Source organism: Brienomyrus brachyistius, chromosome 3, assembly GCF_023856365.1.
Source record: "Brienomyrus brachyistius isolate T26 chromosome 3, BBRACH_0.4, whole genome shotgun sequence".
Taxonomy (NCBI): Eukaryota; Metazoa; Chordata; class Actinopteri; order Osteoglossiformes; family Mormyridae; genus Brienomyrus; species Brienomyrus brachyistius.
The window spans coordinates 34,111,970-34,133,923 of NC_064535.1; the positions used below are offsets into that span (position 1 = coordinate 34,111,970).

The 21,954-nt window shown below is 48.4% G+C and overlaps 2 protein-coding genes across 22 annotated transcripts in view; both read right to left on the reverse strand.

Moving 5' to 3' along the window:
* The window catches only part of LOC125738026 (protein piccolo-like), a 52,806-nt gene extending 37,748 nt beyond the window's left edge, over nucleotides 1-15,058 (reverse strand). For 4 of the 21 annotated variants that reach the window (XM_049006482.1, XM_049006481.1, XM_049006480.1 and 1 more), the window contains exon 1: nucleotides 10,567-15,058. In XM_049006482.1, the coding sequence (XP_048862439.1) occupies nucleotides 10,567-14,403 (3,837 nt within the window). In that variant the 5' untranslated portion in view covers nucleotides 14,404-15,058. The remainder of the gene's footprint in view (nucleotides 1-10,566) is intronic. The other 17 variants (XM_049006500.1, XM_049006493.1, XM_049006488.1 and 14 more) reach the window with 17 other exon arrangements.
* On the reverse strand, nucleotides 14,592-21,339 carry LOC125738688 (protein piccolo-like). Its single transcript, XM_049007887.1, has 4 exons — nucleotides 21,049-21,339; nucleotides 18,954-19,599; nucleotides 15,497-17,268; nucleotides 14,592-14,607 (listed from the first exon to the last, which is right to left on the reverse strand). The coding sequence occupies exons 1-4, from the start codon at nucleotides 21,198-21,200 to the stop codon at nucleotides 14,592-14,594; spliced, it is 2,586 nt and encodes an 861-aa protein (XP_048863844.1). The 5' UTR covers nucleotides 21,201-21,339.
* Nucleotides 21,340-21,954: the final 615 nt, after the last annotated feature.

The following is a 21,954-nucleotide window of genomic DNA, read 5'->3' on the forward strand; positions in this document are numbered from 1 at the left end:
CTGTAAAACAAAACAGGAGGCAAACAGATGTCAGTAATCCAGCGGGCACGTCCAAAGCCTGTATGAACGCTGAGCTTTTTCAACACAAACACTAAGAGCAAGGTCTGAGCCCACAAGGAGAGCCAAGACGGTGCATTACACACACAGCACAAAGAAAGCACCTTCCACCCAGAGCAATAACAACCTCATCACATCCTTCTTTTGGATTCACTAGTAAATATGTTTTAGACAATTTCATCCTGGCTATAAAATAATCCTGCATCACTGATTCCAAAAAAGAGGCTGAATCATTGTCTTTTTAGAGTGTCATCACATTTAGGTAATTTCACATTAATGTGTTCAAATTAATCAGTGGTCATCCCTCACAGGCGAATAAGTGACTCTGAAAGTGCACACTGCACTCTGCATTGCATCCGATAGAACTGTGTATAATAAACTGCTGTGGAATATCTATTAGTAGGCAAGATTGAAAACATGATTCAGTTTTATAGGGCAGTTACAGCTTTTCTAGCATAATGCAATTCCGGGTATTAAGTGCCCTCTGACGGGGACGTTAGCTCCTCACTTTATCTACGTTTCATTTCCAGGTCCAGTTGTGGTTTGTATCTCTATGCACCTGCACAAAGCCCCGCTGTCAGCACATTCTGCAGAAAAAAGGGAAACATGAAAATCGCTGAAATCGCCGCCTCTGCCGCCCGTTTTAAGTTGTGCTCCACATTTAATTTCATCCTCTTCTGCTGACTAGGAGGAAGCTGCTGTCTGCCAGTAGCTATTTTGCACAGAGCACGGCAGACTTCATCACGCCGACCCCCACCCTCCTCCCCTGCCGCCCCACTCCCCACGCAAGGCCCACACGCACCGCCCGCCTTAGTCACGAAAAGCCAGCGCAGAGTGACGTCAGCCGCTCCAGTGAATCAGCCGCGGTGTGACTGAACCTCCCTGTTTCTAATCTCATACTGCCAGGGCTGCTGGGATTCCCGCTCCGCTCATGCCTGACCACAGCTCATGCAGAGGACATCACGCAGCAATGCATCATGAGAATGCTTACATCACTGTGAAGGCAGTATACGGGCACCCCATCGTGCCCCTTTTCAGCCTGAGAGGTGCCAGCAAGTCAATAAATATAGATCACGAGGAAGTGGCCAAGGCCGGAATAAATCGAGACATCTGGGAAACATGCTGTTCCATGATCCCCCGCTTCCTGTCACCGAGTTATACAGACACACGAAACATACAACAGCAGCGTGCAGAGCCCTCAGAAAAACACGCTGTGAGACGAAGGTGCCCAGGCACGTGACGACTCGGTTCACGGTTTGGTTCGACTCATGATGTCGGATTCATGGTTCATATATGTATCAGTACATGTTAACAGGTGACCATAATCACTTAACACCAATTAAGTTCAAAACCAAAAAATTAAACCTTATACAGAATTTACTAGAAACAGCTCTGGTCCCCTAGAAGAGAAATGCAGGGGACTTTCCATGATTGCACGTTTTACTGATTTCAAGAAGGTCTGAGGCGAGTGATTTTAATGTGTGTAACGGATAAGACCTCCATCCATCAGTACTGCCGCTGAGTGACTTTCTGCAACCCCTGATATGCTGAAATGTCATAAGCCGTTAGTCCTGAGATAGTCAGAAAAAGTCACGCGCTGTTCATTCATCTGGAAAAGGAGAAAAACTCTCATGAGAAGCCTGGAGGCAAAACTGTTTCAGTTCAATTGGTGGGAAGAAAGTGTGTGTGCAAGGCCTACTAATGTAAATATACAAGTATGGCCATGGGCAAAAGCAAATACCCATTTGGCACAATAAGGTTTCCATGATTACTGCACTTCGACTGAACACCGATTCTGATAAATGCAGACTACAATTCATACAACTTCACTAAGAAAAACGCTCTACAGAAAAATTCTGATTAAACTCAAATCAAATGTTAATGTGTGTGTGTGTGTGTGTGTGGGGGGGGGGGGCTATATAGTCTAAAGGCAAGTTAATGCCATTAACTGAAAATATGACAAATGAATGCAGTCTCGACTAATTAAGTTGTTCTTTGGGTGCCTTAACTTCAGTGACTTTCACAGTGGACGATTCTGACGGAAGTCATGCAGAAAGAACCTCCAAGCCCATATCAGCAGTTCCTGGTGATCTTTACATCATGGAAAGGCGAGGTGACAGCGGCCTCACCATCTCCCAGCAAGTCCCTCATTTACAACCCTCACTTTTTGCCGTATTAGGAACACAGGAGATTTGTTTCACTGCCTCAGCGTCTTTGTGGAACAAAACGTGCACATTGTGCAAGCAAACATAAGTAGGTATTCCTACATTTTCACCATCATTTAAGGCCCATACACGTACGCTGGTACTGTGAGGTGGCAGGGTGCCAGTATGACGATAAATTACTAACTGCTACATGACTCCATGGATCTTTCATAAAATAATGAGAAGGATCACAGACCAGGCTCTCTGAACTGCTGTTCGAGACTGAGGCCGGGCATGGAGGAGCCCTTACACCACTTAATAACATCGTGAAAACTTCCTGGCTGACAGGAAACTGTAACTCAACTTACAGTACTGCTACATACTGATTCTCAGATTCAGACCGCAGAAGCGTGACAGAGGCATTCTCTGCTGACACCCGCAGGTGTGTCTGACGTCTTGGGGGGTTAAACAGTGTTTATCTTCCTCTAACACAATGATATCAACATCTGTCCCTGGTCAGTATTGACACAGGAGAACATTTACATTTATTTAGCTGAAGCTTTTTAGCCTCTTTGAAAAGTACAGTTGAAGTAATAATAATAATAATAATAATAATAATAATAATAATAGGATAGTCGCAATAATTATAATTTATTTTATCCAACACAATGTACAGTACTGTGTGAAAGTCAAAGCCAACCTCTGTAAATACTGGGGTAACTTTAGGAGAAGTTTTAAAATGGATAAACTAACACTTTTTAACTAACATTTTTCAAAAAGCATAATATATTTTTAAACATCACTTTCTTTGACTGCCCAAGATTTTTACTCAGTACTGTATATTTTTCAGAAGGCAATCTGGGGTTAAGGAGCTTGCTCAGGAGCCCAGTAGTGACATCATTCTGCTGACTGCGGGATTTCGACCATTTGACTCAAAAGGCTACGGAGTCCTAATGCAATGAGGCACACAGACCCCCCGCCCCCCTGACACTGAAGATTTTTATACAACCAGCTCAAACAGCACATCAGTCAGGTAATGAAAAAGACCCTGCCGCCACTGGAAACGACTCAAATGTGGCATGAATTTGGCAATGAGCTGCCCTTCCACTTAGGGAACCTGAGTCAAGGCAGGAGACGCCAACGCAGGGCACCAGAGTCCAACCCGATCCGACCTGCAAAGTGAATTAAACGCTAAAATGTCCTGACAAAGCTTCAATCCCAGGAGAGGGGCTGTTGGCACCTTATCGCCCGCCTGGCTGGGCTTGTGTGCCGTTCCTCATAAATCAGGTCGCGGGGTAATGGAGAACCGCAGCCTGCTAATCTATAATAAAGGTGCAGAGCTGGGCTGCTCCATCAGATAAACCGGCATTGTGGAGCCTCACACACACACACACACAGTCACAAAGACACGCAGCTCGACAGAGCCCCAAATGCACCACACCCAAGGTGAGATCTTTCTGCGGGGAGATTTTCGGCATCACCTCACTTACCGGACACCGGGTCTAAAATGAGCTCCTCCTTACTGAATTGAGCTGAAATGTGCTGGTGGCCATTTAAAGTGAGGAAACGATCCATTTACACAAGCTGCAGCAGCCATGAACTTTAGATCTTCATACAGATCTGAAGAATTAAAACACTGTGGAAGCAGCATGACATCGTCCTCCTGTTTCTACTCTGAGAAGATCCTGAGGTCAGGCTCCAGCAGTCTGCCGTCTCTGTGGGTTCATACACAGCTGTTTACACTTATGATATTAGCATTGTTGTATACTAAAGTCATGAAGGTTAAAATGTTCTGCCGTTATCCTCTAATTCCTGTAATAATGGATCAGAAGTGCACTTGACAACCATAATATCACAGATGAGGACTTTTCACCCTGAGGTCCATACAACAGCTACAAGCAGCCTACAGAAATGTTTTGCAAAATTGACGAAACGTTGGCATTACGCTGGATGACAAACAAGGGTGGAAGGAGGAATGGTCTACAAAAAAGATGGACTACAGTTACCCCCTCCAACAACAGTCCTTAGTTCTTAGTGACTTATGTGATCATTTGGGACACCCAGGTTCAACTAAAAACACCCAATCATGAATGACCACCTCCAAAGAAGACAAACAAGACCCCCCCCTCCCATCTAAGCTAGCAGCTCTTCCATAGATTCACCTCTGGGGAATGATACAGGTCTGGCAAACTCACTGCAAGCAGCTGAATAGCCATTCAATTAAGAACCACTCTCTAACTGTGAGGGGTCATAGGCATTGTGACTTTATGACCAGCGGCACCAAAAGTACCGAGATGAATCAGAACAAAGTGGATAATGATCAATTACTAGTATCAGTGATCCGTTACCAAAGATAAGCTTCTACTCCAATGTCAGGCTCAGTCTAGTATCTGAGAGGAGACACAGTCCAAAATGTGTGAGGGGGCAGATTGTCACCTGAGTGATAAAAGCAGCACTCATAGGATAATAAGCTTTCAGATGGGACAGAACAGGGGAGAGGAGGGGCCCGTTTGGCCACACCCAGCAGAGCAGGGGAGAGGAGGGGCCCGTTTGGCCACACCCAGCAGAGCAGGAGAGAGGAGGGGCCCGTTTAGCCACAACCAGCAGGGCAGGGGAAAAGAGGGGCCCGTTTGGCCACACCCAGCAGGGCAGGGGAGAAGAGGGGCCCGTTTGGCCACACCCAGCAGAGCAGGAGAGAGTAGGGGCCCATTTGGCCACAACCAGCAGGGCAGGGGAAAAGAGGGGCCCGTTTGGCCACACCCAGCAGGGCAGGGGAGAAGAGGGGCCCGTTTGGCCACACCCAGCAGAGCAGGAGAGAGGAGGGGCCCATTTGGCCACACCCAGCAGGGCAGGGGAGAAGAGTGGCCCGTTTGGCCACACCCAGCAGAGCAGGAGAGAGGAGGAGCCCGTTTGGCCACGCCCATCAGGGCAGGGGAGAAGAGGGGCCCGTTTGGCCACACCCAGTAGAGCAGGAGAGAGGAGGGGCCCGTTTGGTCACACCCAGCAGAGCAGGGGAGAGGAGGCACCTATTCGTCCACCCACACCTCCATCCGGCCAGGCTGATACCACTCAGCATGCTGGGACTGCATATGGGTGCGACAGGGGAATCTTTCACTGATAATACTACTAAGGTGGGCTGGGTTTAAGTGTGCGTCCGCCGCACAACTCCGCACTATAACAAGAGCACAGCGCGTATTTGGGTCTCTGTTCAGTGGCTGGAAAGCTTCATAATCAAAGTGTCCAGGAAGTAAAAGAGATTACTGGCCTAAAAACAGAAGTGCAACAATGCTGCACATCAACGAGTGCTCAATGTGGGCCAGACACAGGAAAGAAGCTGTAGAAGAACAGGTTCCAAACCCCCCCCATACCAGGCCCCTACCGTGAGCAGATGGTCAAAGGAAAACACTCTGACTGTCTGGCAGGCCCGGCCACCCTAATCTGCCTCTCCCCCTCATTCCTGAAAACGCCACTCGCAGGCACTGAAGCCGTCCAACCCGATAATCCCAAAGTACGACGTCAGTCACCCTGCTAATCCTTCACTCCCAGATGCTGGGCTGTGCGCACAAATGGGTACGTAGGCTAGCACTCGCTGGTGAGGCTCGAGGACTCTAATACACCACCTGTGTCTAATAAAATTTTACTTTCTTCGCAACTGTAAAAATACCTGCCACCCTTACATAAGTTCAGGGGCCTGTAAACAGTGCTGACGTCACTTTTGCCGGATATCAGACTGCGGGGCCATGATTACTCATGATGTCCAAACAGTTTTCCAAGTGATATCTGGCCCCCTAACAGAATGTGCAGCTCCGCTGCAGTGTGAAGCTGTAATCACAGGTGTACATATACATTCAGTTAAAGGGCTTGCTGATAGACTTTCAGGAGAACCTAGCTGCACAAATCTGATCAGCAGCAACAAAAGTGTTTTGATGACAAATTCCCAAGTCAGGCTTTGTGTCACCTTCAACAAATGCAGCATGATGATCTGAGACAACAGCGTACAGGCGGCAAAGGGCCGGGGTTAGCTAGGGGCTGTTCCGGGTCCACCTGTGATTGTGACTCTTTATATTCAACTATTTGCTAGACATCACAACATGGCCGTAGGTCGTAACCAAGGCCCGCCCACAGAAATGGAGAAGCCTGCAAAGGAGCATAGAACCAGGACCTTTGACAGATGAAAGTACTGTGGACTGGTGAGTCACCCTTTGGCATTTTACTGGCCATGGAAGAGTCATGTCATGTCATGGTGCAAAGACCGACACTGCCAGTACTATAACAGTCCCATCACAAGCGCCAAAGTAACTCTCTCCAAAAAATAATACACCAAATAAGAATAATCCAGAAAGAAAATTATGAACTTCATGAAGACAGAAGTGCTCATGAAGTTGTTTGGCTCTTAAGGTACAACGTAACTTTCACAAATAGCTATAATATCAAACAGCTCACATCTGCTTAACAATACAATAGGTCCTGAAGCACTTGGATACTGAAAGTACTGGGAATTCAAATGAGCTGTGATGAATGAAATGGGATGAAGTGTGATCCTGAAGTGAATGGAAAAGCGTGTCCTGCCACACAGAGGAAACCCTCGGAGGCTCCCGAGACGCAGGACACCAGTACGTGGGTGGACACAGGCTGGTACCTGGGAATACTGTCATTTCAAAGCTTCGTGATCTGACTGTACCTGACAGGATGACCAATCCCCCCCCCCCCCCCCCCCCAAACATCACGCCACTCTCCTGCTTATGTAACTCAGCCGTGAGATTGGGTGGGGAAGCACAGGAAACTTTACTAATTGGATGGAATTAGCCCCAGCTCCAGAAATAACCCAGATCTATGCAGGCCTCCAATAAGAGCAGCGATTTCATAAAGCGCAGCCCACAACAGACCTGGGTGCAAGGACATAACAGGAGCCCCACCTCCATGGCACAGTCATGCAAATGCCTTTCATACAGGATGTGATGCAAATGCAAACAGGCCCAGGATGTTTGTTTGTTTATCTGACGGGCAATAGGTTAGTCTGTAGGATGTTTGTTTGTTTATCTGACGGGCAATAGGTTAGTCTGTAGGATGTTTGTTTGTTTATCTGACGGGCAATAGGTTAGTCTGTAGGATGTTTGTTTGTTTATCTGACGGGCAATAGGTTAGTCTGTAGGATGTTTGTTTATCTGACGGGCAATAGGTTAGTCTGTAGGATGTTTGTTTGTTTATCTGACGGGCAATAGGTTAGTCTGTAGGATGTTTGTTTGTTTATCTGACGGGCAATAGGTTAGTCTGTAGGATGTTTGTTTATCTGACGGGCAATAGGTTAGTCTGTAGGATGTTTGTTTGTTTATCTGACGGGCAATAGGTTAGTCTGTAGGATGTTTGTTTATCTGACGGGCAATAGGTTAGTCTGTAGGATGTTTGTTTGTTTACCTGACGGGCAATAGGTTAGTCTGTAGGATGTTTGTTTGTTTATCTGACGGGCAATAGGTTAGTCTGTAGGATGTTTGTTTGTTTATCTGACGGGCAATAGGTTATTCTGTAGGATGTTTGTTTCTTCATTTACGTTGTTACATTTTTAACAGGCACTTTTGTTCAAAGCATTTTATAACTGAGGCAAACAGTGCATGTACTGTAACAGGAACTATGTTTATTCATCTGCAGGATGTTTATTTGTTTACTTAACAGGCACTATGTTTACTTGTCTGCACTATGTGTGCTTTGTGTCTTTGTGCTCTGTTGCTTGTTGTACTATCCTTTGTTGTTGTTTTGTACTATATGTTTGTTTGTTTGTCTGCACTTCAGTTGCCTCTCTGCTGTATGTGCCATAATTTCCCCCTGGGATCAATAATGTTTTATCCTTATCTCATCTTATCAAAATCATCACCAGGGCTCACTAGTGAACTTTAATGCTGCCAAAGTGACCTCAGCAGCTGCTTGTCAGGATTTGGGTCAATATATGGCACTTTGGGGAATTTAATCCTGCTGGCACAACCGAACTGGAAGATGCTGAAAGTCAAACAGGAAGAAGTAAGTCCAGCAGGACTGAATGACGACGAAAGAGCTCAAGGCAGCAGGCAAGGGCAAAGCAGCTCAGGCAGCAGGCAGGCAGCAGGCAGGCAGGCAGACAGCAAGCAGGGGGAAAGCAGATCAGGCAGCAGGCAGGGGCAAAGCAGCTCAGGCAGCAGGCAGGCAGCAAGCAGGGGGAAAGCGGCTCAGGCAGCAGGCAGGGGCAAAGCAGCTCAGGCAGCAGGCAGGCAGGCAGCAGGCAGGGGGAAAGCAGCTCAGGTACCAATCAGGCAGGCAGCAGGCAGGGGCAAAGCAGCTCAGGCAGCAGGCAGGCAGGTAGCAGGCAGGGGGAAAGCAGTTCAGGCAGCAGGCAGGCAGGCAGCAGGCAGGCAGGCAGGCAGGCAGGCAGCAGGCAGGGGCAAAGCAGCTCAAGGCAGCAGTGGGACCCCGTGGCATTTCAGCCTCACGAGGCACCCAGTGCGAGCTGCAGATAGCTATAGAGCAGCCACACCGGCAGCCCATGGCTTGATGCTGGCATTGAGGGTACATCAGAATATATTCCTCACTCAATTCCACATCTTAACAACACCACCTTCTGTGACTCCGTTTTGTATACATCTACAGCAGTGGAATGCAGCCTAAAACCCCCATGAACTGGGAACAAGTTTACTCACAACTCCGTGGGATTTTCCTCATCACAGTATAACAGAAAAGTGCTGTGGTCTTTATTTCTGTGACGTCATCCATGGTTCGAAGGAGTACTAATATGGATGCTTTTCAGAATGACTGCACCCTTGATCAGCACCTAACTGCATGTGTATTGCGACATAATTTACTGCGCGGTGATCCCTCCCCATACGTAATCGTACGTTCTCCTTTCTGAAAGGCATATTCCTCGTTCAAGCGGGAGATGGAGGAATGGGGTAATTAGCAGTCCAGCAATACATTTTGCAGCAGAGAGCAACAATACAGTCAGTCTCAATTTTTCGTTAACAGAAGCCCTTGAAAGAACAGCTGTGTCTTAGATAAACTAAGTTAACATCCAGGTGATGATGGCCACTGCCCCCTAGATACTCCATATCAAACCGATAACTTAAGGAGAGATAAGCACACATGCTCACTGAAACCCAGGCGATGAGGAGATGATTTCAGCAGATATCAAAGTCCCCCGCGCCCCCCACAGCATAGTATTTACAAAGAGAGCTTGGCTGACGGCTTTGAACAGGAGCAAGAAGACAACGCAAACACTCCAAAGTTAATGACTATATTATGTGTACATGAAACAGCACATGGCTCACTAAAGGAACAGAGAGAGCGTTCAATCTTCATAGACACCAAAACAAGGCATCTCAGTAAAAGCACCACATTTCAGGTCATGACATTTCAGCAACCAGACGTGGATAGTTTAACCCTGACATAACCCAATGGAGACATACCCTGCAATTCCAACGGGGGTGCAGCCCTTGTCTAAAGATGACATGACATGCTCAGTGCCATTATTGATACCCTCCACAGGAATCAAAACGTGGGAAATCTTCACAGGAAACAAAGATATTATCTGATGACACAAGTGAGCACTTTGGGTGTATCTGACATGAGAAGCCATGTAACACTTGTTGTAACTCGAGAGAATATGACTGTAAAAATAACTGATGAGCCGGTATCAGTCTCCAAACAGATCTTAGCTAAGCTAGCAATGTACCACTATTACCTGAAAACAGACTCGTTGAATAGCATAAATAAATGTCAAGCTGTCCAGTCTCAGTGCAGTCCATAAGCAGTACTTTGGGTTACCCGTCATTTTGACAATATTACAATTTGAGGTAAACATACAACGTCTAGGAATCCCAAAAGGAAGGAGAAACCGGAAGCAATAAATTACAGACACAAGTGTCACGCTGTTGTCGTAAGCAGGACCACAAATATGAGAAGTGTGCTGAAGTCTTTTGTCAGCCTGTAGAATGAAAATGCACTCCTAGGAGCGTAAAAGCAATCCAGCAACCAAGTGAAAGCCTAGGCATACAGGGCACAGCAAAATCTCATGACAAGCCCCAAAAAGAGGGCTTCTCGAAAAGCAAATCAATTCAATATAAAACATTACACAGTGAACTTAAGCAGGAAAAGCAGAAGGAAGATGGAGGAATGGATAAGACCTTACACAGCTCCACAAATGATCATTTTCAGGCTAATCATTATTTCCTAATTCAACTTGTTAATACTCATATTTTGATACGGATATTTTGCAGATAATGAAATATTACGAAACTATTAAAAATGAACAGCTTTGTGCAACTGCATAGCGTTTTTCCACTATTATTAATTTCAAAGCACTTGTCTGCTATGATTAATTGAAAAAAAAATGTAGCTGCATTACCTTTGCGATGTGAGGCATGGGGTTAAATCCACAGAGGTTGCACACAGTGTTTTTGCATTCCGTGCAGGTATCGTAATTGGGAGGATCCTTGGAGTCCACGTTGAGTGCCACCTTGCAGAGCGGACAGTTGGACGGTGAAGATTTAGGAGGTGGAGCAGAGGTTGTCGATACCTTTGAGCTTTCTGCTAGAGGTTTGTCCACTTTCTCCTGAAGGGGTTTCTTTTCCTTGGGAGGTGGACCCTTACCCTGTAGGGAAGGTGGAGGTGCATTTGAGGAGGCCTGGGCTGGTTGCTCATCATGAACAGCAGAGGAGATCAGGTTGGAAGCAGAGCTGAAAATGGAAGAGCCAAACCCAAACATCTTTGTCTGTGGTGCAGTAGGTTGAGTCTTGTGTGACCCAAATAATTTCCCAGTGACTGGCTCTGCAGCTGATTGATGGGAAGGAGATTGAGGCTTAGGTGACTCTTTGCTGGCACCAAATCCAAAAAATTTTGCTGTGACTGACTCTGCAGCTGATTGGGGGGCAGTAGGCTGAGATTTTGAAGACTCATTTCTGCCTCCAAACCCAAACAACTTCCCAGTGGTCGACTCTGCAGCTGGCTGTGGGGCTGTGGGTTGAGTTTTAAGTGTATCAGTGGTGCCTCCAAACAACTTCCCAGTGACTGACTCTGCAGCTGGCTGTGGGGCAGTTGGCTGAATTTTTGAGGACTCCAGGATGCCTCCAAACAACTTCTCAGTGACTCCCTCTGCCGCTAATTGTGCGTCACTGGGCTGAGTTTTTGGCGATTCCTTGGTTTCAGCGAATCCAAACAACTTCCCAGTGACAGTCTCTGCAGCTGACTGAGGGGCAGTGGGTTGAGTTTTTGGTATGTCAGTGGTGCCTCCAAACCACTTCCCAGTGATTGATTCTGCTGCTGACTGAGGGGCAGTGGCTTGAGTTTTTGGTATCTCAGTGGTACCTCCAAACCACTTCCCAGTGACTGATTCTGCAGCTGACTGAGGGGCAGTGGGTTGAGTTTTTGGTGTCTCAGTGGTGCCTCCAAACCACTTCCCAGTGATTGATTCTGCAGCTGATTGAGGGACAGTGGGTTGAGTTTTTGGTGTCTCAGTGGTGCCTCCAAACCCAAACAACTTTCCGCTAACTGACTGTGCAATTGACTGGGAGTCAGTGAGCTGAGTTTTTGGTAATTCCTTGTTGCCACCGAACCCAAACAACTTCCCAGTAATCGTCTCTGCAACTTGCTGTGAGTCAGTGGGCTGAGTTTTTTGTGCTTCCTTAGTGGCACTAAACCCAGACTTGCTGGTGATCGACTCAGTCAGCTGTGAGGCAGTGGGCTGAGTTTGTGCAGACTCTGTGGTGCCTTCAAACAATTTCCCCATGACTGACTCTGCAGCTGGCTGTGGGGAAGTGGGTTGAGTCGTTGGGGACTCTGTGGTACCTCCAAATAATTTCCCAGTAACCGATTTCTCTGCAACCGACTGTGAGTCAGAGGACTGAGTTTCTGGCGATTCCTTAGTACCACTGAATCCAGAAAGCTTCCCAGTGACTGAATCTGCAATAGACTGTGGGTCCATGGGCTGAGTTTTTGGTGATTCTTTTGTGCTACTGAACCCAAACAACTTCCCGGTGATGGAATCTGCAACTGATTGCGAGTCACTGGGCTGAGATTTTGATGACTCCTTGGTGCCACCGAATCCAAACAATTTCCCAGTGACAGACTCTGCAGCTGACTGTGGGACAGTTGATTGAGTTTTAAGTATCTCAGTGGTGCCTCCAAACAATTTCCCAGTGACTGACTCTGCAGCTTGCTGAGGAGCAGTTGGCTGACTTTTTGGGGACTCCGTAGTGCTTCCAAACAACTTCCCAGTGATCAACTCTGCAGCTGACTCTGACGCTGTGGGTTGAGTTTTTGGGGTCTCCGTGGTAACTCCAAACCCAAATATCCTCCCAGTGACTGACTCTGCAACTGATTGTGAGTCACTGGGCTGAGTTTTTGATGATTCCTTAGTGTCACCAAATCTAAACAATTTCCCAGTGATAGACTCTGCCGCTGATTGTGGGGAAGTGGGTTGAGTTTTAAGTGTCTCAGTGGTGCCTCGAAACAACTTCCCAGTGACTGACTCTGCAGCTTGCTGAGAAGCAGTTGGCTGACTTTTTGAGGACTCCATGGTGCCTCCAAACAACGTCCCAGTGACTCCCTCTGCCGCCGATTGTGCGTCACTGGGCTGAGTTTTTGGCAATTCCTTGGTGCCAGTGAATCCAAACAATTTCCCAGTGACAGTCTCTGCAGTTGACAGAGTGGGTTGAGTTTTTGATGTCTCAGTGGTGCTTCCAAAAAACTTCCCAGTGATCAACTCTGCAGCTGACTGTGGGGGTGTGGATTGAGTTTTTGGGGATTCCTTGGTGCCACCAAATCCAAACAATTTCCCAGTGACAGACTCTGCAGCTGACTGTGGGGCAGTGGGTTGAGTTTTTGGCGATTCCTTGGTGCCACCAAATCCAAACAATTTCCCAGTGACAGACTCTGCAGCTGACTGTGGGGCAGTGGGTTGAGTTTTTGGCGATTCCTTGGTGTTGCCAAATCCAAACAATTTCCCAGTGACAAACTCAGAAGCAGACTGAGAGGCAGTGGGTTGAGTGTTTGGGGACTCCGTAGTGTTTCCAAACAACTTCCCAGTGATTGACTCTGCAGCTGATTGTGAGTCACTGGGCTGAATTTTTGGCAATTCCTTGGTGCCACTAAATCCAAACAACTTTCCGGTGACTGACTCTGCGACCGACTGTGGGGCACTGGGCTGAGTTGTTGGGGAATCAGTGGTGTCTGTAAACAGGTTTCCGGTACCTAACTCTACAGCTGATGGTGAGGCAATAGGCTGAATTTCTTGGGACTCCATGGTGCCACTGAAACCAGACATCTCTCCACTGTCTGATTCTCTAGCTGAATCTTGGGTAGTAGGCTGAGTATTTATGGACTCTGTGGTGCCTCCAAACAATGTTCCAGTAACTAGCTCTGTAATTGACTCTGCAACAATAGGCTGAGTATTTGGGGACTCTGTGGTGCCACCAAGCAACACCTCGGTAACTAGCTCTGTTGCTGACTCTGGGACAATAGGCTCAGTATTTGGGGACTCTGTGGTGCCACCAAGCAACACCTCGGTAACTAGCTCTGTAGCTGACTCTGGGACAATAGGCTCAGTATTTGGGGACTCTGTGGTGCCACCAAGCAACACCTCGGTAACTAGCTCTGTAGCTGACTCTGGGACAATAGGTTCAGTATTTGGGGACTCTGTGGTGCCACCAAGCAACTCCTCGGTAACTAGCTCTGTAGCTGACTCTGGGACAATAGGCTCAGTATTTGGGGACTCTGTGGTGCCACCAAGCAACACCTCGGTAACTAGCCCTGTAGCTGACTCTGGGATAATAGGCTCAGTATTTGGGGACTCTGTGGTGCCACCAAGCAACACCTCGGTAACTAGCTCTGTAGCTGACTCTGGGACAATAGGCTCAGTATTTGGGGACTCTGTGGTGCCACCAAGCAACTCCTCGGTAACTAGCTCTGTAGCTGAGTCTGGGACAATAGGTTCAGTATTTGCAGACTCTGTGGTTCCACCAAGCAACACCTCGGTAACTATCTCTGTAGCTGACTCTGGGATAATAGGCTCAGTATTTGGGGACTCTGTGGTGCCACCAAGCAACACCTCGGTAACTAGCTCTGTAGCTGACTCTGGGACAATAGGCTCAGTATTTGGGGACTCTGTGGTGCCACCAAGCAACACCTCGGTAACTAGCTCTGCAGCTGACTGGGGGGCAGTGGGTTCAGTTTTTGGGGACTTCATGGTGCCTCCAAACCCAAACTTCCCAGTAATTGACTCTGTTGTCGGCTGTGAGATAGCAGGTTGAGGTTTGGGTGATTCTTTGCTGCCACCAAACCCAAACAATTTTCCAGTGATTGACGCAGCTGGCTCTGGTGCAGTGGGCTGAGTTTTTGGGGACTCCGTAGTGTTTCCAAACAACTTCCCAGTGATCAATTCTGCAGCTGACTGTTGGGCAGTGGGCTGAATTTTTGGGGACTCTGTGGTGCCTCCAAATCCAAACAATTTCCCAGTGACTGATTCTGCAACCGATTGTGAGTCACTGTGCTGAGTTTTTGGTGATTCCTTGGTGCCACTGAATCCAAACAATTTCCCAGGAACAGACTCTGCAGCTGACTGCGGGGCACTGGGCTGAGTTTTTGCTGTCTCAGTGGTGCTTCCAAACAACTTCCCAGTGATTGACTCTGCAGCTGATTTTTGCCCAGTCGGCTGGGTTTTTGGTGTCTCAGCAGTGCCTCCAAACAATTTCCCAGTGACTGACTCTGCAACCGATTGTGAGTCACTGGGTTGAGTTTTTCGTGATTCCTTGGTGCCACGAAATCCAAACAATTTCCCAGCAACAGACTCTGCAGCTGACTGTGGGGCAGTGGGCTGTGTTTTGGGGGACTCTGTGGTGCCTCCAAACAACTTCCCAGTGATTGACTCTGCGGCTGACTGTGGGGCAGTGGGCTGTGTTTTTGGGGACTCTGTGGTGCCTCCAAACCCAAATAATTTTCCAGTGATCGACTCTGCAGCTGGCTCTGGTGCAGTGGGTTGAGTTTTTGGAGACTCTGTGGTGCTTCCAAACAACTTCCCAGTGATTGACTCTGCACCTGACTGTGGGGCAGTGGGCTGAGTTTTTGGGGACTCCATAGTGCTTCCAAACAACTTCCCAGTGACTGAATCTGCGGCTGACTGTGGGGCTGTGGGCTGTGTTTTTGGGGACTCCGTAGTGCTTCCAAACAACTTCCCAGTGATTGACTCTGCGGCTGACTGTGGGACAGTGGGCTGTGTTTTTGGGGACTCTGTTGTGCCTCCAAACCCAAATAATTTTCCAGTGATTGACTCTGCAGCTGACTGTGGGGCAGTGGGCTGAGTTTTTGGGGTCTCTATAGTGCCTCCAAACCCAAACAATTTTCCAGTTATGGACTCTGCAGCTGGCTCTGGTGCAGTGGGCTGAGTTTTTGGGGACTCCGTGGTGCTTCCAAACAACTTCCCAGTGATTGACTCTGCAGCTGACTGTGGGGCAGTGGGCTGAGTTTTTGGGGACTCTGTAGTGCCTCCAAACCCAAATAATTTTCCAGTGATTGACTCTGCAGCTGACTGTGGGGCAGTGGGCTGAGTTTTTGGGGACTCTGTAGTGCCTCCAAACCCAAATAATTTTCCAGTGATGGACTCTGCAGCTGACTGTGGGGCTGTGGGCTGAGTTTTTGGGGTCTCCGTGGTGCTTCCAAACAACTTCCCAGTGATTGACTCTGCAGCTGACTGTGGGGCTGTGGGCTGAGTTTTTGGGGTCTCCGTGGTGCTTCCAAACAACTTCCCAGTGATTGACTCTGCAGCTGACTGTGGGGCTGTGGGCTGAGTTTTTGGGGTCTCCGTGGTGCTTCCAAACAACTTCCCAGTGATTGACTCTGCAGCTGACTGTGGGGCTGTGGGCTGAGTTTTTGGGGTCTCCGTGGTGCTTCCAAACAACTTCCCAGTGATTAACTCTGCAGCTGACTGTGGGGCTGTGGGCTGAGTTTTTGGGGTCTCCGTGGTGCTTCCAAACAACTTCCCAGTGATTGACTCTGCAGCTGACTGTGGGGCTGTGGGCTGAGTTTTTGGGGTCTCCGTGGTGCTTCCAAACAACTTCCCAGTGATTGACTCTGCAGCTGACTGTGGGGCTGTGGGCTGAGTTTTTGGGGTATCTGTTGTGCCTCCAAACCCAAATAATTTTCCAGTTATCGACTCTGCAGCTGAGTGTGAGGTGTTGGCCTGAGTTTTGGGGAACTCTGTGGTACCTCCAAACCCAAACAACTTCCCAGTAACTGACTCTGTAGCTGGCTCTGGGGCAGTGGACTGAGTTTTTGGGGACTCTGTAGTTCCTCCAAACCCAAACAACTTCCCAGTGACTGACTCTGCAGCTGGCTGTGGGGCAGTGGGCTGAGGTTTGGGTGACTCTGTGAAACCAGCAAACCCAAACAACTTCCCGGTTACTGACTCAGCAGGCGGCTGTGGGGCAGTGAACTGTTTGGATGCCTCAGTCAAACCACCAAAACTCAGACCAAAGAAACCAGACTCCTCCTTAGGGGGCGGAGCCTGTGATAGAGGTGTAGATTTGGCAGGAGGACCCTGGCCGCCCTTTGGCAACTGTTGAATTTTCCCTGGGTCCTGCAATGTATGGCCTGCCTTGGGATCTAGTTTTGGCTTCCCACTTGAGGCCTCAGCTGCTGGGGGCTGGCCTGGTGACTGCTGTGGCTGTAAAAGCTTGGTATGGTCCTTAGCTGAGACTGGCGCTGGCAGCTGGGGGTCTGACTTCTCCCCAGCTGGAGTTTGGTCTGCTGGTTTTTTAGATTTGGAAGGGTCCAGCTCAGTGGAAACAGACCCTTTCCGTGCTTTTGGAGATCCTAGCTGCCCAGGCTGTGTTATGACTTCCTGCTTGGCCATCGAGGGCTTCCCGCTATTTGTGGCCTTGCCAGGATCTGGCTTTACAGCCTGCTCCATTACAGGGGCTTGCTTGATGGTGGTGGAGGCCAACGCAGAGGTCTTCTTGGGAGGCCATTGCTGAGCCTTCATTGTGGGTGGGCCTGGAGGTTCCATACCTCCGAGAGCTCTCTGCATCTGGCAGTTGAGACAGAGCCACTCCTTCACCTGCAAAAGTGCACCGCAATTTTATAGTCAGTGAAACAGGTAGCACAGTGGTCTCCACACCCACAACCGAGAGAAACAATTTCAATTTACACACTGGCACTTGATAAGACAGCATCTTCCAATGGATTGCAATCTTCACACAAACTATTATTTCTTATCAGCCTGAAGCCATAACTACACTTATTATGAATTTATGACCTCATTACATCTGCAGTGACTAGGGAGTACTGATCTGATTAGTGTATCAGGGGAAATCGCACTTCAGAGATGCACCAGTTAGAGCAGACTGCCTGGTCACCAGCAATGAAACAATCTCTCATAAATGATGATTGTTCATCTGTGTTGAAAGATAATAGATTTGATTCGCTCATTCCCTCATCCGAGGGAATCAAACCGAGATCTGGAGGCCCCCTGTTGGCCACAAACAGTCATTAAATATTTAAAACATTCCTTATTTAGGAGATACTTAAGCAGCATGTTCTGCTAACCAGCTAACTAGCTACCATCTTCTGACTCGTTAACTACCTGTTTAGTATTTCAAACATCTAGAGGGGGACAGAAGTGACATTTTAATTGGGGGGGGGGGGGGGGCGCTATAGGCTCCTCATCTGAACACTGTCTGATTTTTCTGTTTACATTATATGTTAAGTCTCAAAGGTCCCATTTTTATATAGAATCTCTTATAACCTGTGCGCAAATACAGTTCAAAACATATAAAAAGAATGTCTCTGTTGTATGTGGGAAATGGGCAGGAAGCTAAATGTTCTGGGCAGCGACATCTTAAATCAGCTGTACTCAGGCAGCATTCACAGTATTTCAGCTGTACTCAAGTAGGATGCTACTCAGGCAGCTTTCACAGTAAATCAGCTGTACTAAGGTAGCATGCTACTTGGGCAGCATTCGTAGTAATTCAGCTGTACTCAGGTAGCATGCTACTCAGGCAGCTTTCATAGTAAATCAGCTGTACTAAGGTAGCATGCTACTCAGGCAGCATTCACAGTAAATCAGCTGTACTCAGGTAGCATGCTACTCGGGCAGCATTCATACTGTAGTAAATCAGCTGTACTCAGGCAGTATCCATGGCAAATCAGATAACTAAGGCAGCACTCACAGTAAATCAGCTGTACTCAGGCAGTATTCACAGCAAATTAGTCCTACACAGGCAGTATTCACAGTAAATCAACTGTACTGAGGCAGCATTCACAGTAAGTAAAATGAAAGTCAAAAAAGCTCAAAATGCAAACACCACCACCCTAATGTAGGAACCAGTATTCAAGTAGTAGTAGTATTAGTAGTAGTAATAATAATACTAATGATAATGATAATAATAAGAAGAAGAATAGGAAGAGTAACAGCAATAATAATGTAAACATCTGGGGCCTGCATCACAAAACAAGACTTCCTGCGGAGCTGGATAACTTGTCAGATTTAAGGTAGTTGGAGCTAAATGGAAGTGAACAAAGATAAAGTCCGAGTAAACTAAGGTGCTTTAAATCTGACAAGTAATCCAGCTAAGCAAGAAATCCACCTTTGATACAGGCCCCTGATTTTCTCAAGAGAGCAACTTGCAACACGCAGTTTAACCAGCTTGGATTTCCATACTGGTATGTGAGATGTATCTCCCACTGCATTCTCGCCCCCACAGTGCTTGGGACACCCCCAAGCTGGCGCTTCAGAGCTCTTACCGCAGAACCAGGAGGGCTGAATCCGCACAGACTGCACACCACGGCCTGACACTGCGTGCAGGTGCAGTGGTTGGGCTCTTCCTCCGTGTGCAGGTTCAGCTGGGTGGATTTGCAGATGGGGCAGACCAACGGCCCAGGTGGTCGCGGCCCCGCGCCAACTGGCCCTGCTGGGGGGGGAACAGGGCCTTGCTGCTTATCGTCGAGCTGTTCAGGCCCATCTTTGCTGGCTCCTGGCTTCTTGGGCCCAGTCTTTCTGGGGGAGCCCTGCTGTGGGGCCTGCTGCTGATGAGGCTTCGGCTCGGCCTTCTGCTTCATCCCGCCTTCTTCATCCTTGGCCTCCTTCTGTGCCTCCTCATCCCCAAACAGGCTGAGTTTATTCACTGCGGACGACATGGCACTGAGGGGGTTGGCCCCGCTCAGGAAATTCGAGGAAAACATGGTTCTCCTGGGTTCCTCACGACCTCGTGGACCAGAATGTGACTCCAAAACCGTGACAGATGAAGGACTCCTCCCTGGCGAGCCCTGCCTGGCTGCTAGACCTGACCTCAAGGCATCGACTGTCTGACTTTTATTGATCCCAGAAGGCCCTGGGGCAGGTGCATGTCCAGGGAGTTGGGCTCGGTGTGTTATGTCTGCATCTGACTCCCTGAAAGGACAGAAGAACAGAAGCACCCCCGTATCATTAGTGACAGGCTGACACACACCTCCAAGCTTCAAAACCTTAAAACACTGCAAGTGCTTCTCTAGCCTAACATTTATCAAAGAGTGACATTTTACACACAAGCACCCAACACTTCAACAGATATAAAGATCAGTAGGTAAAACCCTACTTTCCCAAATTCCCTACAATGATTCAAAAGCGTCATATTAAAGTAAGAGGAACCCCCCCCCCCCCCCCCCCAATTAACCTCATTCTGCCGGCCTCATTTCTTGCCTATATATAATTTATATTTTGAAGTTCTTATATTTGCATGGGTTTCAGTAATATCAGGTATCTGTGTCACCATAGCACATGCTATAGTGGGTCTGAATCCCCGCCCAGTTCTGCTTCACAGAACCTGGCCCGGTTCACCTGCCATGGGTCACTTCCGCGAGAGGGTGTGTGGCCGTCACCTTCGCTCAGAAATCCCTAGATGAATGAACATACACAGCATGGCTCTTGGACACCACACAGGTTTATCAAAATATGGCAGCTGTGAAGGAGAGGCCAGCTTACAGGTTAACTGCACAGCGGAAGCCTTAGGCTGTTTTTAGCCTCTGCCTTCAACCCCACAGACAGCCACTCCTGCTCAGAGAAAGGCTATTGATCCTTGGCTGCCGGGAGAAGCTCAGTGTTTGCCACACGGAGGGTAATACAATCTGGAGATACGTCCACGGGAGGTCATTCCATGGGTGCAGCAATCTGCACACACACGCAAACTTCCCGAAGTGAAAAACCCAGCATTTCAATGACAGACTGACGCTCCCTCTCGCAGCCAGAGCCTGCTACGAGCCGCTAATCCATGCAGGCTGAAGTTATGCGCACCATGAGCCGGATCGGTGCTCTTTTACCCCACACACGCTTTGCTCAATCTCTCATAAAAAGCGTTTTGCCCCCCATCCGTGAAAAACACGCCGTTTTTTACGCCGAACGACTCAAGTTCACGCAAATTCATGTTTACGTCGCCTAAACTTGTCCGTCTTTTTGCATCCGGCTAATTCAGCATGTTTATTTACGAGAATATAAACACACCACACATACATTCTACTAAATATGCACTACACTCTATATATAGGATACACTGTACCCCACATATACACCATGCTCAAAATGCATTTTATTCCAGATGCGAATGCAGACGGATAATAAAAGAAAATCGCAGGCGTCTGCCATGAACCCTAATCTCCCTATGAAAGGATGTGAATTGCATCCTCTGTCAGTTTCGGTAATATACCGCTTCCCAGAGGCAGCCCCCTTCCCCCCGATTGCCGCACTGGGGATACAGCGCGGCGATCAGCACCGACGATCCCCCGCCCGGGCTCCCATGTCAGGTAAATAGGGGGACGTTAATGGATATGAGCTCCTGCCCTGCCAGAGGGGGACGAGGCGACGTGCCTTTGCGGCGGGCAGCTCCGTGCCGCCGCGGTTCGCCTCCCGTCCTCCCCGATCGTCTCCGCTCCTGCGGGGATGTGATCGGAGCCCCCGCTGCCTCCCGGTAATCCGGGGAGATCCCCTTCCCCGCCCTCTGCGCTCGCTTCGTTGCCCATGCCAGGTCCCTTTTAAAAGGACACGCCGGTGGCCGTCCCCCGGTGCACCGATGCGGTGGCGCCGCTCCGCCCGCCGTGCATCCTAAGGTACCCGCCGATGCATCTTCGCCAGGCTCCCGCACCGCTTCTGATGTGCATGGAGGTTACGGAGCCTGTCCCAGTCCCCGGCACCGCGCATGATCCGCCTCAGACGGACGGCCGCTTTAAAGGGACATTTCGCTTAAAAAAAGAAAAAAAAAACCTGCAGCGGATGCGCCGTGACAGCTGCCTGTATACGAGAGAATTAAATAACCACGCCAGAAATTCAATGAAATTGCGTCAAATGCAGCTACACGGGGTTCTTTGTCACGATCCGATCCAATAGCGGTTTAATCTGGCGGAAAAATATCCTAAAATTGCCTTTCATTGAATTTTATTATATACATATTTTATGCTCCCGTCCCGATCCTCTTCTCAGTGATTCTTATGATACCGATTTAACCGACTCTCCCTCCAAAATTTGCTTGTAAATGAACAGCAGGTTTGGATTACATATAGATAATACAGAGACACAGAAACAGCTTTGAACACACACATAAACGGAGTTCATGGGTAAGGACTGCAGTTGAAATCACAGGCCAGCCACTAACAAGCCTGTCTATCAGTGAAGCTGGCCTTCAGATGGCGTCAATATGCTGGGACATTCTCAGATAGCCACACCCACCTGCTCGGGGGAACACCACTCAACCTGACTGCTGAGCTAAAAGGTGCATTT

What these genes read in the sequence shown, in the direction of transcription:
- LOC125738688 (XM_049007887.1), bottom strand. Translation starts at nt 21,200, where the DNA reads ATGGGCAACGAAGCGAGCGCAGAGGGCGGGGAAGGGGATCTCCCCGGA. An exon ending in CGGAGCTGCCCGCCGCAAAG is followed by an intron (nt 19,600 to 21,048) that starts GCACGTCGCCTC and finishes CTGTCCTTTCAG; the next exon opens with GGAGTCAGATGCAGACATAA. An exon ending in TCAGCCCTCCTGGTTCTGCG is followed by an intron (nt 17,269 to 18,953) that starts GTAAGAGCTCTG and finishes GCACTTTTGCAG; the next exon opens with GTGAAGGAGTGGCTCTGTCT.